Below are 20,272 nucleotides of genomic sequence, written 5' to 3' on the forward strand. Positions count from 1 at the left end.
GCGAAGGAAGAGGAATTACAGAACATGATGGACAAGTTAGTGGAAACAGGTAGAGAGTATGGAATGGAAATCAACATTGAAAAATCGTAGATAATGAGGATAGCACCGAGAGCAGAACCATTGAACGTTGTAATTGGAAACCAACAGCTGGAGAATGTGGAGCATTTCAAGTACTTGGGAAGCATAATCACGACGGACGCTCTATGCACCAAGGAAGTAAAAGCAAGGATAACCATGGCCAAGGCAGCTTTCGTCAAGAAGAGGATACTTCTCACTTGCAAGTTGGGTTTGGAGATGAAGAAGAAACTAGTGAAGTGTTACTTATGGAGTGTCTTTGAAATGTGGTGTTGGAGAAGAATAGAGAAGATCAGGTGGACGGATCGAGTGACCAACGAAGAAGTATTGAGGAGAGTCAACGAGCAAAGAAACATTCTGCAGGCGATTACACGAAGGAAAGCTAACTGGCTGGGACATATAATGAGAAGGAATGTATTACTGAGTGATATCATCGAAGGCCAGGTTGAAGGAAAGCGAGGACTGGGAAGAAGACTGATGCACCTAACCGATGATCTGAAACAAGGAAAGAAGATGAAGTTCCAGGAATTAAAACGAGAAGCTGAGAATAGGGAAAACTGGAGAGCTCTTTTTGGGCAGAGCAATGGACCTGTCGTAAGACAGAACACTAAATAATAATAATAATACCGCAAACATCATATATATTAAAACGTCATGTTCTATCATGTTCAGCGTTTTTAGTATAATGAACGACACGACTCATGTCCCTCACTAATGCTGGACCACAAAGTTGAAATGTCTGGGTATGGCTTCTGAGAGCGGTTTCATGTCCATCTAGTCGAGACACAAATACCTGAAAATAATCTCTATTGCTATTCGTTCTACTTAACTTGTTATCTAATGGATAATTAAAAACTGGCAAATTTGAGTAGAACACAAAAATCAGCAGATGGTGTTCTGGCATGAGCATGCAGAGGACGTGAAAGGTTTAAAATGTCAATATTAGAACCTTTTCAAACATAATAATCCGACTGAATAGCTGTGAATACTGGTTCGTGACACAAATAAGCTGACCACTTGTCGAAATTCTTTTGTTCGCCATAACTAATTACATGCAGATAGACCAGACAAGCATCTATTCAAAGAGTAATCTCTATTTATAATGGAGTGCGTCAGGTGGTATATGCATACAATGATGTGCATGGATAACATATTGAAACAAATACTACGTATACAGAGCTCGATTACGTAATCCTAATTATATTGACAGTATTGAAACGTAATTGCAATACAATTTTATAAATTGAATGGATTTACGTACATCAATTGACTGTTATATTTGATAATTCAAATGATCGTTCCACAGTGTTTTCTTGCAAATAATTAAAAGTTTTCGTAAGTAAAATAATTATTATGCCGTATAATTATTATATAATTTTATTGATTTCTGTCAAACATAGAAGTTCATAAGCTAGAGCTTTTCTGCGTTAAAAGCCGTCAACACGGTTGTCAATAATTTCATCTAATCGTCACGTTATCTCGCCAAACGAATTCCTGATAAGATTTTATAATTTCAAAATAAATGTCTTTAGAAAATTACATGTTAATACATATAATACATTGGAATAGATTGGTGTTAACCAATATGGGTTAAAGGATTGAACTTGTTAGAGCCATTAAATGAATATGGACGAGGTAGGGACGGCAGGTAGCAAAGTTAAGGGAAAAGAGGAACGAATGGGCATACAGAATTAGTTTAAAATTCTACAGGAAATGATCACTTGAAAGATCAAAGCGCAGATGGTCCTATGTTATAAGAAAGTTTAGAGAAATAAGCCGTGGAAGGGGACTGTCCTAGACCAGCACGGGACCAAATGGCTATGTTAAAGTTTAAAGTTTTATGAAAATCATTAACGTACTTACCGCCTCCATTATTAGGCCTGAGGCAGTAAGAATATCTGAAATGTCGGTCAATTTCTACAACTGCAAGACGCAACATCGCACAAGACAGTTATCTTAATATTGTCCGCAATGAGAATCTGAAATCTCACCCATTAACTCTGTTGATCAACTGAGGACCTCGGTCAGCGTCATACTCCAGCCACGCTTTACAACCGGGAAAAGTATTTCTGGTACCCACTGGTTAAGACGCTGGTTATGCCCCAGAGCCGGTCTTGACGCAGAGGCTGGAAGAAGAATGCTTTGCCTCTGCCAGGGATCCCCGGTTGCCTGGTACGTAGTCTAGACGCCATACTGAGCTACCGCAGCTCAAACAGAAATAAACAAATAAATAAGATAATGGACAGTTTAACAGCTCGTGAGATATCGGGCAAAATTTTCGTGCGCCATCACGAAGATGAGGTTGAGAAACAGATATATGTTCTCAGGGGAAAAGCGTATCCGCATCATATAAGTCTAATTTAAATCCAGTAGTTGATACAGCGTTGCATTTCAGGTACGGGAGTCCTCATCACAGCCGGTCGCAGTCTGTAAAAACTCCGGGCAGTCGATCGAACAGCGGGCGACCCAATTACCTATGCCTGCCACAACAGAGGTCCCGCGTGGCTAGTATGCCGAACACTGACGTCGAGGAGGAATACTACCGCCTCAGGCACTTCAGCATCACGGGTAAAGGAGTCGTGAACCGCGGGGATTCCCTCAAGAGCAGGCGTTCCAGGAGCAACAACAGCGTCACTTCCAGCAACTCCAGCCACAGGTGAGTGGCGGCAACCCGAGATACACAAGCAATGAACACTTCGTTGACGTTGGACTTCCGACTTGCAATGCGGTGTGGACGTGTAGGTAGATACCAACGTTTCGGAGGAATATACTGCTTCCATCTCCCGGGCTAAAGTTTAGTGTCCTCAATACGATATGAATAAAGGAAAGGCGTAATCTCTATTAAGACCTTGTGGATTCATGTGAACACGGTAATGGGCCGTCGGGCTCAATAACAGGCGAGAAATATACCACTTAAACAACTTTTTTCCCTTTCTACGAAGGACTGTTCTCCAATGGAAGTAGTCAATTACTAACATATACGCTGATTCTTTATTAATCGACGCGGAAATTAACCTTATGTGTAATGTAAATCTATATGTTATTTAACGATACTGTGCCAGCTCCAAAGATTAAAGAGGCGAATGGGTGGTATTAGTATTAAATACGTGATCTATAAAGGACATGGAAGGCAGTGGACGTGGTACATTTTAAGATTCCACGCTATCATTCGCGTGCATGTAGTTGAAACGGCTATGGGATACAATAAGAATAGCTGGTGTTCTGTCCAAGAATCTAATCGGTTACCACCAGAATGAAAGTCAAATGTCTTGTCGCTTTAGCCGACTTACTCCCTCATTCATGTGAGAATTAAGGATGTAGATTAACTAGTTACATAGAGCAAATATTTTGTGTCTGAATTTTGTTTCTGCCCTGACATGAAGAATGGTGGACCTACTGGTTTATAATATATTTAACCAGACTAATCCCAAGAAATTGGCCGTTCAATTAGATTGGGACTTAAAACTAGAATAAAATTCTCAATTAAAGTACATAATTTCTAAGCACCTTTACGTTAGATAAGATGTGCAAAATTATTTTTTGTTCACGTAAAGCCTCTCAATCACATGAGAAATAAGCGTTCGGATGCTAAACTCTCCTAAACATTGTAGTCTGCTGCGTCTCTGCACCACTCGTTCGCCCGCACTTGATCTCTGGAGACTCCACGACAGTCCTTCCAACTATCTGCAATTCCAACAAAGTCTCTAGTGCGCGCGGTGGCAACCTAATTCCAAATTCCAGTACACAATCCTCTTCATACTCCCCCCACATACACAAATATATATTAATATATTCTGAAAATATATAGCCAGCAACAGCACAGCAGAAACGTATTTCAACATGGGCATGTATTATTCTCGGTTGTTTGCGTTTCTCAGTTGGTGTGCCAGTACATTTTAAATTCAAATGTGTTTCCATAGACAACTGTTCAAAAAGATTTATCGAATTCAACAAGTGGTCTTTTGGTATACAAACACTGCACTGGACTTTGTCCCTTGTCTGACGTATATTGATATACACGACGTTTCGTAAGTTGGCTTTACTTTTGTTTCCATCCTGCAATATCTCTTTATAAAAATACTTGTCCTTACGTTTCGCTGATCGATGTCTGCTGTATAAGATCGATTTTCGAATTTGAGCCTCGGCATTTTTTTGAAATACCCTAAACGGTTAGACGAACACTGCGGTCGTCATTTTCAGACAAAATGTCATTAGTAAACAGTTAAATGTTTGTGTAGACCAAGCTCCTAACAAAACTATACGCAGGCAGAAGGAAACAGATGGATATTACCATGGATTTAAACGGTCACAACCAAAGCCGATCGCCCATCCAATATTGAGTTTAAGAATGTGCGGAACGTTACCTCCAAGGCCACAACATCGCGCTGCCAGAGTATTTTTACTGCTAGCTGTATGCGTTTTAAAAACCGACAGCTGTTTGAACAGGTTAGGCCCATAGGACACGAGTGAAGGCCTACATTATAATTCTATACAACGAAATTTCCATACTTAGCTCTCTAAAACGTGTGGGTGCAGGGACGTAGTTTGGAATTAAAAGTGTGTTGGCAAGACAAACTTCAACCAAACTCATGACTAAATTAGGTTTGTATTCGTAGTCCCCCCCCCCCCCCTGGCTGTCAAACGACAGGGCACCATGCACCAGAGGTTCTCCCACTTAGCACTACAATTGTATAGACGCCTCGGTGCAACACTTTTGCAAGCATTCCACAATGTCTACATCACCACAGCCACGTTAGGGCAAATTTTCCAAACCAACACGCTCCATCAACTGTTCTGTTTACAAAGCGTAAAATCACAGATGACGTGAGATCTGAGGTTCTCGGGGAAGTGAAAATGTCGATTGTGTTCTTTTCGGTTGTGGCGACGTGTGGTTATCACGGTTTTGGGCAAACGTGTCTCTGGGTTCTCAGCTGAGGGAGTCAGTGGAATCACTGCTCTTTAAAGGCCTACACGAAATTTTACAGAACATCGTGAACGAGTGGTTTGCACTCCATCGTATTCGGGAAGTTTCGCGTTCAATTCTTGGCCCGGAGACCGGCTATCCTGGCTGAGACGCGGTTTCTTTCAGTCCCTCCATGAGAATTCCTTGAGAGTACATTAAATTAGGCCACGGCCGCTTCCGCCCATAGCTACTATTTCCAACTCATTAATCATCCTACCATTCGACGCTATAAAGTCTGAACTACTGACAACGCGTCATTAAATAAACCACATAAATAAACAGTATTATAAAAATATCACTATACAGTATGTCTATTTTACGTGTTTTGAAAACCTGAAGTTTACAACAGTGTCGCTTTTATTCTTATTAAACGAGAAAAACTCATTTCTACTCTTAATGAGAACACAAATTTACAGGATGAACCATTCTGATAGACTATGGGCAAACTTCAGTATTTTCCTTACGAAGCCACTGTTATAAAAACGTATATTCTCATTAGTAAATTCTAAGAAAACTCGCTTCACGGAGCAGATTCCTTCTTGAGAAACTTACAGCTGCCCAAGTAGACAAGAAATGTCTTGACTTTCTTGCACACCGAAGGTCCAGTACTGTTTTTATAACAGCCCTCCGTTGATCCCTTTCCTGAATGAAACAAGTTTAGCCCACACCATCCTAGCCTATTTCTTTAATATCCATTTCAATATTATCCTTCCCCCTCTAATAAAACTCTCTCATTAATTAAACTATTTGAATGTAGTTTGTACCAAACTCCCTCACTGTCACTGGGTTGAGCCTCGTAAGCTAATAAGGACATATTTATTTCCTTATCATTCCCAAATTTCAAAAATCTGTGGGGTCTTGTGTATGCGGGTAATGGCCCATCCTTAATTAACCAAATAATATAGAAGCAGTTGAAAATCACGGAAAAGGCAAACAGCACTTCGTCTCTGTCACTATGCAACTGCTATTTCTTCATATTACCACGTTCGATGTTAGGTTTCTCTACATTTACCTTCTGCTCTACTTAACCTGTTCGTTTCTCTCTATACTGAGAGATTGCACTGTACGTTTCACCAGCAAATAACGTATAGTATGAGTGACTACATTCTTGCAAAGATACAGGCATTATGATTGTTTATCCACTGTCTAGGGCTTCGTCTCTGAACTTATGAGTCAGACCTTCCATGTGAAACGAAGAATTGATTATTCAAGGACGTCGTTTCAACGCCGGTGATTATGTAGCATCCAATTGGGATTGGGAAAGATGAGGAACGAAGCAAGATAAAACTTTCTAAGCCCGCTACTGGAATTCTGAGTAAGAAGTGAGAAATATCACGAATTATCTTGACCACAATTTTGAAGCTGTGGCAAGAATTCGAACTCGGTACTTCACGAATTCAGGTCAGACGCATTGCAGTTGTGTCAGCCTCTCCGATAATTAGTGCTAGTATAAGAGATTTTAGAGGTTAGATTCCATTAAAAGCCTGAGACTTCTTCAGACACTGTTCGCGATCTCAAATTCTATTCAGGTCATGGACTGTCTGCCCTCTTTTCCCTGTTACCCTATTATAACACAAGCCTTGTGGTTGTGTGATCCCTCTCAAAGGACGTCTGCGTTACATCTACCATTCTCTTCGTGCTGAGTTTCAAATTCATCCCGATTGTCAATCAGAACAGATATTAGGTGTCACGTTAGTTGACTAACCCTTCCGTATTTTAAATTTTTTTATCGCCAGCTGCATTTGGTAAATGATGCGTTAAATTTAACGTCTCGTGCCTTTCATATACTGACGTTAATGACTTTGAAACGTGAAACTGTAAGATAAAGCTGACACTTGCATTTCGTAACCCTCATCAGTCAGTATTTAACATTCAGTTTGATGTTTCACGCTAAGCTGGGTGAAGATTCAACTTTTATGTTTCTACACTGCAAGGGAGAATACTGATGCCCTTATGAAATAGTAATCAGCCATTTAACGAAATAATTTATGACATTTGGGGCTTTCACGACGACAATGTGAACATGGTTGTCTTGTGGGATGTAGCACTGTGGAGGTAAAGATTTCCCTGACTCCTAAGAAACACAATCCATGCCAGAAGAGGCTTGCGGTAGTCAAGACAAACCATTTTCTCTTGACCTCAGCAGTGGATGGAGAGGTGTGGTCAGCTTTACACCTCGGCTACTTTTCCCGGGGAAAGGGCCCTTACCACCAGTTTCATGGGAGTCTGTGTAGGCTCTAGCACCGATCTGGACGCTAAGACTAATAGAAAAATCTTTTGACCTTGCCGGGGATCCAAACCCGGTTGTCTGAGCTTACCAATCTCCTATCACCATAAAGACAGGCATTTGAGACGAGCTTCATGTAATACTGTTATTATTAAATGCAATCAAAGTAAAAAAATGTAATTGAATAAACATACAACACTAATTTGATCATCGTAATACATTCTTTGCACATTATAGTTTTATACCAGACTTTACTTAAATACGCAAACAAATGAGTTAAGTATCCAAACAGGCTTTTCTCTCTTCTTAGCAAGCGAAAGAGCGAAGAAGACTTAATAAAGGAAGTGTTGGCGTGTTGACTCTTTGTATGGAACGAATGCTTCATGCGCTTTACAACTACTTTAACGACATGTGAACCAAGCGTTTCACACAGAAAGCCAATGAATTTACGGCGACTAAATATAAAACCCGAGACTGAAGAGGCTGTCAGACTTACAGTACTTCTGAGGAGCTAAAAATAGCAAATTCATGACCTACGTCGCTGCTGCCCTGTGAGGAGTGTCATAAGTAACAAATAAAACAGGAAGGAATAAGCACAGAAGAAAACAGATAATCTGACAAATCTCGGTTCTCAATCTTTTCAAATTCTGTTCAGAAGTCGAAAGAAAAGAGCGTCCTTCTTGAACTACCTGCTAAGCTGTGCGTATGTCGTTTCATTTTCCAGTCCCATAACTCCATCATGAATATGAATATTATACACAAAGACTGGCCAATATTATTTAAAATTGTTATAAAGATAATATAACCGGAGGTCTCTCCTAGTTGATACCTGAAACCTACAGTAACAGTAACTGTTAACTCATGACGTGCAAGCAACAGTGAGACCATATGAGATCGCTTCGTAAAGCTAGATTTTTATCACATAATTATTTGAGGAATATAAACAAGTTAGGAAATTTACACACCGTGTAACAATGATCGCGTTTTCGCTCTGCCTCTGAATTTACAATTAATTTGCCGTCAATGACGTCATTGTTATCTGGGGTCAATGACATTCATGGATAGGGCGTCTGGCACCTGTCTAGCTAGGCATTTCCCGAGGTCACATCAGCGTGCAGAAACGCATATTAAATTTTCATGTACACGGCCCATTATGGTTGTCCAATTTCAACCAAAATTGGAATATTTAGAAAAAACTGACGTAAATCTTCCCCGTATCAAATTTAATGAAAATCCGGTAAGCAATTTTTGTGTTGTTTCATGAAACGCAAAGTCAGTGACTTTAAGGCATGACATTTTTAGAGCCTTCACTTGCGAACGCTCCTAAATTTGAGTCTGCGTAAAATGTTATGAAGACATCGTTACTAATCGTACTGATGATATTAAAACGTAAAATATCTGATTCTTCCAAATTTAAAATTCTCTAGGTATAGCAGCTACTATTTATCGGTCCATGATAACAATCGACACAGGATGTTCAAACGTAAACGAAATCAACGTATACATTTGTGGGTTCTTCGTACCTTGTGATCGTAATGATACGTCGGTTCTAACAAGTCACGGTCTCTCACAGGTGCTAGCCACTCTTATGGATCCGTGTCACGAAAATTTCAGATCAATCTACACGCAGCGCTGTCAGTTACATAGTAACGGGAACGTCCAGAAAGCGATAATACCATCGTCGGCCAATCGATTACTTTCGGAGAGAGTTGTACCATTTACACGTACGCCTACAATCAATAACATTAAACAGTGTTGATCCCTTCGTGATTAAAGCACCAAATCAACTGTATTTTGACGGGAGACATCTAAATTCTGTGATCCCGAATATTTCACGGTAGACGGGGGCTGAAATTCTACATTTAGTGTCTCAGTGTTTACTTTGAAAGGATCTGTCTTTATTTTAGTTTCGGCCGTTCTCATACTCCACCAGTTTGATGCCTTATCGTTCAGCTACTCGAAAAATATTATACTAGTGGGTCTTCGTATGGCGTAGTCAGATCAATAACAGCAAACTCGAAGGAGCTAAGAAACACTGCATGTTCCAAACATCGTATCCTCTTTAAATCTTCCCCCTTCTACCTCCCCCCTCGCAGTGCAACAAAACCCCCTTTCCTGCATTTTAGTCCAATCCTCCAGGACAATCCCATAAGGCGCACCGAACTCAGAGGTCGCTGACATTACAACTCGTGCACTGGACTGGAAATATCTACTCGTCTCATGTAGGTCTCGTCTAAAGACAGGCCCTGGAAATGTTGCGTAATGATGCGAATGTTGCATCACCTAGCCTAGTGGACGTTTACCAACGTTTCAGAGGTCCTTGCCTCCTCGATTAGGGCGATCAGTAAGCCGTGGCTTACCTGTGCAACTGACCCATGCATACATACATTACGGCTGCCTCGCGTTTTGTTCTTTTGTGCTGGAAGTTAAATATTAATATCATAATTGAGAAATAAATTCGACCAGTTAACTTATATGTTCGTAATTCTGTAAGTTAGTAACGTTGTTGCTTTTTGTTACAAAGTGTAAACATATCAGTACGAAAATGGCTCGTGATGGTAACCGTATAACTATTATGGAATCTCAAAAAAGAAATATGAGGTTAGATGAAAGTTGACTTGTAGCACTGTAGAAAAGATTTCAGTTGTGTTTAATAATTGGGACTTTTTCTGTGAATATGTCCACAATAACAAAACAGTCTACAAACTCGTGTTTCAGTTGTGAACCAAAATCATGTTTCTTAATTATTGTACAAAAATCCAGTTTACTGTGTCTGGCCAGAACTTAAAACTATTTTCTATTACGACTAAGTCCAGCTGCTTCGATTTCACACAAAATGTCCGTGGTGGGGAAATGTCAGGTGACGCCAGACGGAGGACGAAAACTGAAATTAAGTGCACACGTCAACTTTGATTATAATAATCTGTAACTAATTAGTAGTATTGCATACTTATAAAAATAAGCTAAAATCAATTTATGCAACATATTTATATTTTTATCCAAGGAAAGTAAAAAAAATAGTTTGCGTGACATTTTTGTACTGGAGAAAAGCACAAACAAGCATTTATGATCCTATGCAAAGTGATAGTAAAAACTGCCCAATGGAAATAAAAATTGAAATGTTTCAACACTTCGCCTTAAATCTCTCCAATTTAAAATTGAATTAAAATCGGATTATCCATTCTCGAGTTGATTTATGGGTAACAGTGGAGGATGATCACGCCCTACGTCACATCTGCTACTTAGTCCATCACGCGACTGAAGACAAGCAGATGTATCTAAAATGTTATCTTTATCCGTCTACACACAACAATTTTGAATTATTTTTAGTATTTAATTCAGTTGCCATGATATGTTTCGGGTTATAAACCCATCTTCAGGTCATCTTTACATTTACCGCATTACTACTACACTGTTATTAAATACTAAAATAGATCCTGAAACACATTTCAACTATGTGTTACACCACTTCACTTTCGTTAAATATAAAGGCATGACACTAATTTATTTAAAACTACAGAATAAAAAGCATTTAAGAATGGTTACTGTCAAATTCCACTCAAAATAAAAGCGTCTTTGACTGACAACTGTGTGGCTTACCAAGATGCAATGCAATTTCACGGCCTGAGGTTCGTTTACAATCGTACATATTTCTACTAGGCAAAATATCATTTACATTCTCGTCACATGCATTGTGGGTATTCTTAGGACATTAAGACGCCTTACAGTAGTAGTCCACGAAAGCTTTCAGCTGTATCGTTCTGGATTCACCGGAATCAATCTGTTCGCATTTGATGCCGTAAACGTCAGATGTTGGTGGCGTATGGCGAAGATGTTAAACAAACGGCAAGTCAGTTATTACAGCAGCACCTACGTGTTTTCACTCGTTCCATACCAACAGCAAGCATACAGGTCGTCCAAAAAGAGACGTACACACAATGCTGACGTATGTAATGGTTGTGTGTATATATCTTCTTGGAAAACCTGTATTTTATAAACAATTTAGCCCTTTAGATTGCAGTGATATATGTAACACCTATTTTAACAATCGATAATCCTGCATTTTGTACTTCCTTGTATTTCCTCAAACAGCATTAACAAATTTATTTCCGTAACAGTGGTGGATTGTGTTTTCGTTGCGGTACGGACTAAGTTCTTAAATATTATTTAGAAAAGTTTCGGTTCTAAGGGGTTAAAAAAATCGCGAGAAATATGCCATTTTTTTAGTAGAGTTATTTTTAACGGACTATGTTTTCTAAGAAGGTACAATGTTAAAAGAAACGTACCTACTTGTTTGAGCTTAGTAAACAGACTTCTAAAGAAACGCTTATAAATAAACCAGCCTCGTTCTGTGCTCGACTCCTGGAATAGATGGTTTACATCGCAAGCAAGAGCATGGTCCAACAACCATCACAATTTCACAGTAACTGGCTGCGTGACCGACTTTCCGACGATTACTTGATTAACGTACGTCTTGACTAGCTTCTACCTGGTTGTACGACTTCTCTCAACAGGTAACTTCCTGGTCTCAAGGTGATATTTGCATTACCGATACGAGAAACCTACTCAAGACCTGAATTAAATAAAAGAGAAATGGGATATATTTGGCATGATCCAAGGGATAGCAATGGTGGTGAAAAGTACAAATTTAAGGGAAGATACAATGCTGTATAATATCACAATCCCCTTACAGAGATCAATCACAATAAGTCATTAATATTTTATACACACGTTCTGCTAAGGATTGTCACTTTGGCTTTGGTAACAGTGAAACTGAAAATTCAGTTTCTTCTATAAGAAACGTTTAGTCAGTTCGTACGGAAATTATATTGCATCACAATCCAGTTATCAAAGACAGGAATTATAAACATATAACGTTAGTAATTAAATCAGTGTCGACAAATAACGTATCAATCATCTGACTCTTTGACAGAACGCATCAAATTCTTGGCCCGTGGTGGTGGTTGGTCAATGGCTGACCAAGTACTGACTGGTTCGTTGATTAATTGACTGATGCTTCGTAGTGAGCGGAACCGTCATCCACATATTCATAATAAAAGAAGAATCATGGCTTCCTATAGCCATAAATTACTCACCGGAATTGATGAGGCTAATAATGCACCGCTACATCGTGGTCTAAAAGGGGAAAAATTGCAAAACTGGAATCAAAAGCTCGATATGTTACACTGGTCCCATACCAGTTATCAATCTTTTTTATTTATAAATGATAGAGTAAGTAATTTTCATTAATATAGTTACATTTCTGGGAATTTATAGGAAATTAGTTACAATGTTTTGCAGGGTCAAGCTCGTAAATGACGAATTTAAATATTCATGAAAAATAAGATTGTTCTGTATTGAAAACACATCCGGGAAACGTCAATAAATGTTCGCTGTGCAATTAGTTATAAAACTGTATACAGTTTATAAAATCACATTTATTACAAAACTCTCTGCAAGCTCAACTAACAAAACGTGTCCAATTAGATCAAAATAATTCCTGGTTTGTGAGATTTTAGTTTCTCGCGGCGACGGGTATTAATATATGGCTGTCTTATGGACTGTTTCCCCGTGTAGTCCGGTAGACTTTTACAGACGTTTCAGAAATGCCTGCCATCTCTATCAACAGGGCTATCGTCCTGACCAGACTACACAGACCAACAACCCAGAATACAGCCATTCTCAATGGAACATCTGGCCAGAAAACACAACGTTAAACGTACTCATAAAATAGAGAAACAATCATTTTCCTTCTCACAGATAAAAATTCGCGTCCAACCTTTCACTACATTCGATGCTAATTGGCGTGTTCGGTTAATACAGTGCAGGTAAAATAATCCAGGAACTAACAAAGCAAATTTCCCACGACAGTACATACGTCCGAAATCGAGGCTTCCTTTCTGAATACAAGGCGATAACGATGAACGAGTGACAACTTTGTCATGAGGCGAATTCACAGAATCCCTGCCACGAGATTAAACGCCTCAAGACTGCAGACAGCCACACACCCTTTTCACACCCTCGCTTCCTTTAGGATGTTTCCACAGATACGAAGTTTGGCAGTGAGTCGTGATGACGTTATCTTAAGCTTGCTATAAACTAAACCACCTGCCACCTTATAGTTCACACACAAAATTATTACCAAATATTCATTTAAATAAGAGCAGAAAGTTGCCCTATACCTGAGCGCAAGAGAGATTTTAAAAAGCGCTGTTTGTAACTTTGCTTCCCTCGTTTCTATTGGTGTACATTTATTGTTCACAGGTATAAAAAGAGGTTAAAATGTATCTTAGATAAACAGTCAAGATTTAAAGACCGAAATCGATCAAGCTTAAGCAAAATTGTATGAACTGGCAGACTGATACCAAGAGAGAGCTTCGAAATTCTTGCTTCTGTAAAACCGAGGTTCACCTGGTTACAATTTTTGCTTTCGTGGAAGAGTAATCCTTTACCATGTACTGACTGAAATAAGATTTTCTATTTATTCTTAATTATCTATACTAATGAGTAGCAGTAGAAAATTATTTTCATAACAGATTTATATTAAGACAAACAATCTCTTCTTTTTTCAGACTTGCCAACCGAATTGGAGATGAAAGGTAAATTAACATTTCGGCACACTATTTATATTGCGTTGTAATTGCTGAGGAGATTATCTGGACCTAAAAAATAAAAAAGTTTCAGAAGAATAGAGAAAATTATATAACGAAGAACTTCATAATTTTTAGTTAGTATTTCGTTCAAAGTGTTTGTTTTGGAAACAGAAAGGAATAATATAACATGCTTCATCTTCAGTCTAATATCCCAGATCTTGGAATGAGGTTTATTTGTTCTTTAAACAGCGTAATATTTTAATTGTTAATTACAATTTTCAACATATCTGAAATAAATAGACACTAAATTCAAGGTACACGTCTGGGAACAGTGTATTCAGGATTGGAGCATTCTTTCGCTTTCCTACATTTCCTAAATTTCATAAAACGTAGCTCGAAGCAGACACATTCAAACCGGACCTATCTTAAGAGTTATACTTTGAAAAGACGATAATCATTATTATAACTGTCATGGTCGTTTTCATAACTTCAGTATTATATTCAATTATGCCTGTGTTTTCTGGGAGAGTATCTCTGTTAAAGACACGAACCCAATCCTGTACATAAAATAAGCGCATGCAACTAAGAGTTTCATCCGGTGCGTAATTGAAGAGGCTGTACTTAGATTATTATTAAATGGGCGAAAACCAACGATGCTGTTTTACTAACACCTCTCATTAGCCTTTATTTTATCACACAGCGTATGTCCATTCTTCCCCCTGATCCAAATATGGCACTGATAGATTTCAATGAAACTCGGTATGGAAATCACTTCTCTGGATATCTCCCCATCTTAACAGTTACCAACTTTCTGTGATAACAACACAACTTACATGCGACATATGAGCAAAACTGGCGACACTGGACGCACTACAGCGTCTTTAAGGACGGATCCTCGTAAAGTGTCGTGTGGTAATTCATACGAAAATCGAAAACAACAAAATTTCAGCTCCGAGAATTATTTTGATCCTGGGACGGTACATGACGAGTCATCGTGTCACTGTAACAGTTCCGATGGGATAATACTATGTCTCTGTGCCCACTGTACATCCCCCAGATGATAAACGAATTAATATGGAGCAGAGTTGGAATGACATTTCCAGGACAAAGGAGACGGACTTGGATATAAACCTGTCCCGGTGAAACTTTGTCCACTAAAAATTCCCCCAGGGTACATACCAGGGCCTTTGCGGTGAGAAGTCGGCGACCAACCACCTGAGCTATGACAAAACCACGAGTCACTGACCTCTGTAGTCTATACGGCGACATGTTACACACACGTCTATTTTGTTAAGCAATTTTTGAATCCACGTCGTTTAATTCTGCGAATCTCTGAAATCCACTTGTCAACTGAAACAGCTTTTACTATTTATACTTATTTGTGCTTTCTTCTCTTTGCGTGTTATCATAAAATACTGGAGAGCGTCTGGATATGAGCGCTCTGCAAAATAAATGCATACTTCACGGATGTAACTGAGTGTAACGGGATTGTGACTTAGGTATTTATCAAAAGCGTCTTCAAGACAAAGAGACCAGACGCGGCTACATCGGGAAAAATAACAGATCAGACTTTTACTTCTCGTGTGCTTTCAAAAGGGCAGATTAGCGGAATTAAGTAACAAATACGTTTTGTGAGAGCAGATGCTCGTTACTTGATGTCTTATTTAACGAAGTTTAATAACTTCGCAGGCTATGTAGCGTCAGACAGTGGAATGGTGAAGAGGAAAGGGTTTTGATGTGCGCTATGTTGAGATACTATCCCAGGATTTGGCTGGACTGATTGACGGAAACCACAAAGAAACCTCAACTGGGATAGTCAGTTTCGGGGCCAACACTGGAAACGGGGACCACCCGAATTTGAAATGGTGCTAGCGTCTACACCTTTACTTTTGGTCTTCGAGCATAGAACCACTTTAGACGCAGACAATATTTTAATTCAGACGTACGCAAAAAATTTGAGATATCGATTATCTTCTTGCTGCCCCGTGAAGTTTTTCAGCTGTGGAGGTAACTAAAACAAGTAACAAGCAGAGTTAAAATCGGTGACATGGAAAATTTTATTCGAAAATGCACATGCACTTTCCAGTCTCCAGCTTTCAGATGCTTCTCACTGCCGTAGCAAGAACTTGAATGCCGAATGGAAGACAAACTGAATCACCACGCACATAAAACTTCACATTTCTCTCACATTTCGTGTTTTATTCATATTTCTAGCTTTTATATTAGAAAATAGTGACGGCCTAAAACAGTACTACGAATTTATTTCAATTTGTAAAACACACAATTTTGCTGTTACCTTCAAGCATGCAATTTGGTGACATCCGTAATAATTAATCGCTGAATAAAATCATCAGATAACACAGTCCTAAAACATAACATAATACCGACGACACACTGTTATCGCTACAAAGGATATCATTATTAGTTCTACTACTGCCATTATTGTATCTTCTACTACTACTACGACAATAATTACCGTTATCATTTAATTAGTTTGCTGTTAGTATTTCATGATTAAACGCTAATCACTATCACAAGAAGAATGCAATTTTCAGTTAATGTAGTCATAAACGACGTATTTATGAATTTATCGATCCACCATGTGGATGGAGGCCTTCTGTCTTCTGACGAGTTATAATGCAGTTTGCGCGAGATACGAATAGTCTATAATTAGTCGACTGTAAATTACAAAACTACTGTGCGGAGCATCAATACATTTCAAACTAAACACGAACATAACGGGCAATTTGAGAATTGCGATATGCCAAACAATTTTAGCAACAGATTATAAACGTAGGCCTGTCTATAAATTTTGTAATAAAGTTTTCTCTAAACGTTAACAATTAGGGGCTGATGAAGGAGGTAGGAAGCACTTCTGAAACGTCGGTTAATTTCTACCTTACTATGGGACGTAACATCTCAGAAGACAGTCGTCTTCATATATATATATATATCCCTTTCTCTCTGTCTACAACGAATAGGAATTCTCTTTCATTATTAACAGTTTCAAAAATAACGATAAAACAAACCGCCTACTGTACACACATATTTTTTAAAACAATGTTCTTGGTTATGAAAACGCTTTCAAAGTCACTTTTATCGTTTTTTTACGCAACTTATTAATTGCATAACTTTCTTCTTGTTTTTTGTTCATGTTACTGTTATTCGGGCATAAATAACTAACCAACCATCCCACCATCTTTCTTAATAAGTTCAAATGAAACCCGTTAGGGGATTACAACTCCATCTAGAAACATTTTGCTTTCATAACACCAAAGATTTATCATCTTCATCACGAAGCCTGTGGACTGGTTTCTATTCCGAGACAGTTCAATTCAGTCCACTGTTTTCTTAATATTATCATCCTGTCTACTCGTATGTATCCCAAGCGTCTCTTTCCACGAACTCTTGACCAAAATTGTGCAGTCACTTATTACTGTTTTATTCATGTTATGCCTATACTATTCCCACATGATGCCTCTAATCACCCTAAAAATACTATGTGCACAAAATGCATGTCGCTTTTCGTAACTTAGATCTATTTTCTACATTCCTATGTTACGTCACCTTTATTAGATCCAATACTGTGTTCTTCCTTCAGAACTAGAGGTCATGCTTAAAGTCCGAAAACAAAAGATAGTTAAAATTGTAGTTTCCCACAATGCAAAGTCCAGAGTACCCTATAAATTATTATAAATGGCCACTTGCATACACCAAAATAATAAGAGTTCTTTAACTTGTGGTATAAGTTAGTGACTTCACTCGTGAAAAATGCGAAGTTTCCTTTGATTTTTCAGTACCAAATATCAGATGAAAGGATGGTGGTGCTCGGTGAGAAAAATATGGAAGTTGTCGGGCTTCGTACCTTTTAACTTTGTGCCCCGGAGTTTTCAAAGCAGACCGTTAGTCAGCGAGTTCCATCTCGATATCGATACAACTCGAATGAGAGTCAGACGCGCTACTGCTGAGCTAGTCCATGTTCCATTAAAGAATAATAGCCTACTTTACGTCGAGGGGAATTTGCACTGCTGCAAACCTAAGTTACGGAGCAAAGTGACGTCGTCGACAAGAAAACCATTAATCATCGTGGTTTTGCTTCAGGTTATTCCAAACTATCAGAAGACATTCATTCTACACAGTGTAAACTGTGCTTTCAAGTAGATGAGACTTCTATGCAACCATTAAACTTCCTGTAAGTTACATGAAAATTGCAGACATTAGTATGAGCTAGAAATAGAGCACCCGGCTGGGAAAACAAGAACAAATTTCAAAATTGTGGAGGGGAAGCCTCTTGAAAAGAGGCCGATTTACGGCCGAGGAATAAATTTAAGACTAATACAGAAAGTTACAAACGTAACCAGTCTACCTTTGCCTTCTCCATACAAACATTTAAACATCTAACAGTCAACTTTCGAATTACTAAATAAAATGCGTTTTTGATTGCTGTGTGCAGCACGGAACATCTGACCGCTGGTGGAGGAGCAGTGGTGACCACTGGTGGCAGTTCCTACCCTGGCTCAGCCAGAACCAGTGCCACGACGTCTTTGGCTTCCTCGAGAGAATCCAGCACCAGCAATCCGGGGCCGACAGGGTACAAGGTCGTCATGTTAGGCTCAGCGGGTGTCGGAAAGTCCTCTCTCATCAACCAGTTCATGACGTCAGAATACCTTCATGCGTACGATACATCTCTAGGTAAGTACATAACAGCTTCGAGGTGGTAATTTCGTCAAGCATGCGAATAATATAACAAACTAATTCCCACATCATGTTTCGTGAGCGAACAAATTTGTCAGTTGGTGTATTATCCACTGATATTACAGATCTGAAAGCTGTTAATTTTATTATTGTATTTGTTAAGTGCTGAGAAATATTTCGAATAGAAGCCACAAATCTTAATTAGATATATGTCATATATACACACAGATCGTGTACAATCTTTATGAACAGAACATCGTTTTTTAAAAAAAATGACTTGTGCTTCACGTAACTTAAAGCAGGGGCTACAAGTACTGACGGGATCAAAATATTTTAAACCGATTATTTCAGTGTACAGAAAATCCCACCAACATCCACTGAATAATTCAGAGGCCCGGTATGAGAATGGGAAGTGAGGCAGACTTGACCTCCCATTATACTTTCACGTTATGCACATCATGCTAATAAAATATGAAACAATGTAGTCGACATCATAACAGCAATCAAGAAGCGAAGTCCTTAGAAGAGAGGGCAGGACGGCGTTGGGTACCTTGGGTACCTTGCATTAAGGGGACATACCAAGGTATCACTTTGAAATTGTCACTACAGACACAAACCTTAAAGAATATGATAATTACTTTACAGTCTGGGAGGAACCATGAAATTTCTAAATGTTACAGAACGTCGAGTTGTACTAACTCAGAAATCTCACAAGCGCCGTCTCCTAGAATAAAAGAATTACTGCAATGCTGTGACGTTTTATGAGCACATAATAATACGTCCAGCAAACAACTGCCATTAAATTCGAATAGAGTCAAGCTACGGACAGTAGCCAGCTCAATCACTGCAGGGTAATCCAAACATAAAAGCTACAAGAGATTTAGGCCAGCGTGAGTCATAACATATCCGAACAAAGGCAATCTTCAAGGATTAACCGGGACGGCTCCACTGGACACGCTTTGTTTCTTAACGGCGAACAGCTGAGGTAGATTTTTGCCCTCAGCATTTCAAATACGCATTATTCTACTGATAATGCGACCTGCTGCTAAAAATAACAGCGCGTAGCAAGGTAGAAAAATCAACATGACTGCAAGGAATGAAGGAAGAAAGGAAGGAAGGAATAAATGGGGGGGGGGGGGGCAAAATAAAGTAGCGAAGATATAAATAAATAAATAAGGATATTTTTAAAAAAAACAAGCTCAAGCAAAGACACTTTTGTGTCAGCCTGTTATGTTAGCAGATCAGATGCTATACGGAGAATTTCAGTCAATATGTGACGTCCTTCTGCCGTTGTCTGCTTAACAGACTTGAGTCGGGTAGAAGTATTGTACTCCAGGTAGCTGCTGTCACATGACTTTGACTCACACACGTCTCGGGCTTCAAGCAGGACATATAAGATTTGTAGTGTGAGAAGTCCCTAGTCTCAAAGGTGAGATTCTTAGTATTTTCTCCTATAGTAAGTCACCCAATCCATTTTATTAGGTGCATTTCGAAAAGGAAAAACCAATGAGTTCCAAAACCACCTTTCAGAATCGTCATTTCCGCTAGAAATAGAGCCCCGACTACTAAATCAATTTCAATCAAACTCGTTGTGGTGAATGCCCACGTATTTATTTATATGTAGTTTGTTTAATTTAAAGGTCTTCTTATTTAGGTTCCAACATTAAGTTTTACGAAAAATTTGTTGAGTCCTTTATTGCATTTCGGCAAATCTTGACA

General features: G+C 38.9%; 1 protein-coding gene across 2 annotated transcripts in view; it reads left to right on the forward strand.

The window, feature by feature from the left end:
• The window catches only part of LOC110830847 (uncharacterized), a 180,336-nt gene that overhangs the window by 134,394 nt on the left and 25,670 nt on the right, over positions 1-20,272 (forward strand). Inside the window, exons 4-6 of one of the 2 annotated variants that reach the window (XM_022066186.2) lie at positions 2,471-2,731; positions 13,838-13,864; positions 18,312-18,550. In XM_022066186.2, the coding sequence (XP_021921878.1) occupies positions 2,471-2,731; positions 13,838-13,864; positions 18,312-18,550 (527 nt within the window). The remainder of the gene's footprint in view (positions 1-2,470; positions 2,732-13,837; positions 13,865-18,311; positions 18,551-20,272) is intronic. The other variant, XM_022066187.2, reaches the window with a different exon arrangement.

This window comes from Zootermopsis nevadensis, unplaced genomic scaffold, assembly GCF_977971745.1.
Source record: "Zootermopsis nevadensis isolate Lab colony 2312 unplaced genomic scaffold, Znev_1.0 Znev_ptg000004l, whole genome shotgun sequence".
Lineage (NCBI taxonomy): Eukaryota > Metazoa > Arthropoda > Insecta > Blattodea > Termopsidae > Zootermopsis > Zootermopsis nevadensis.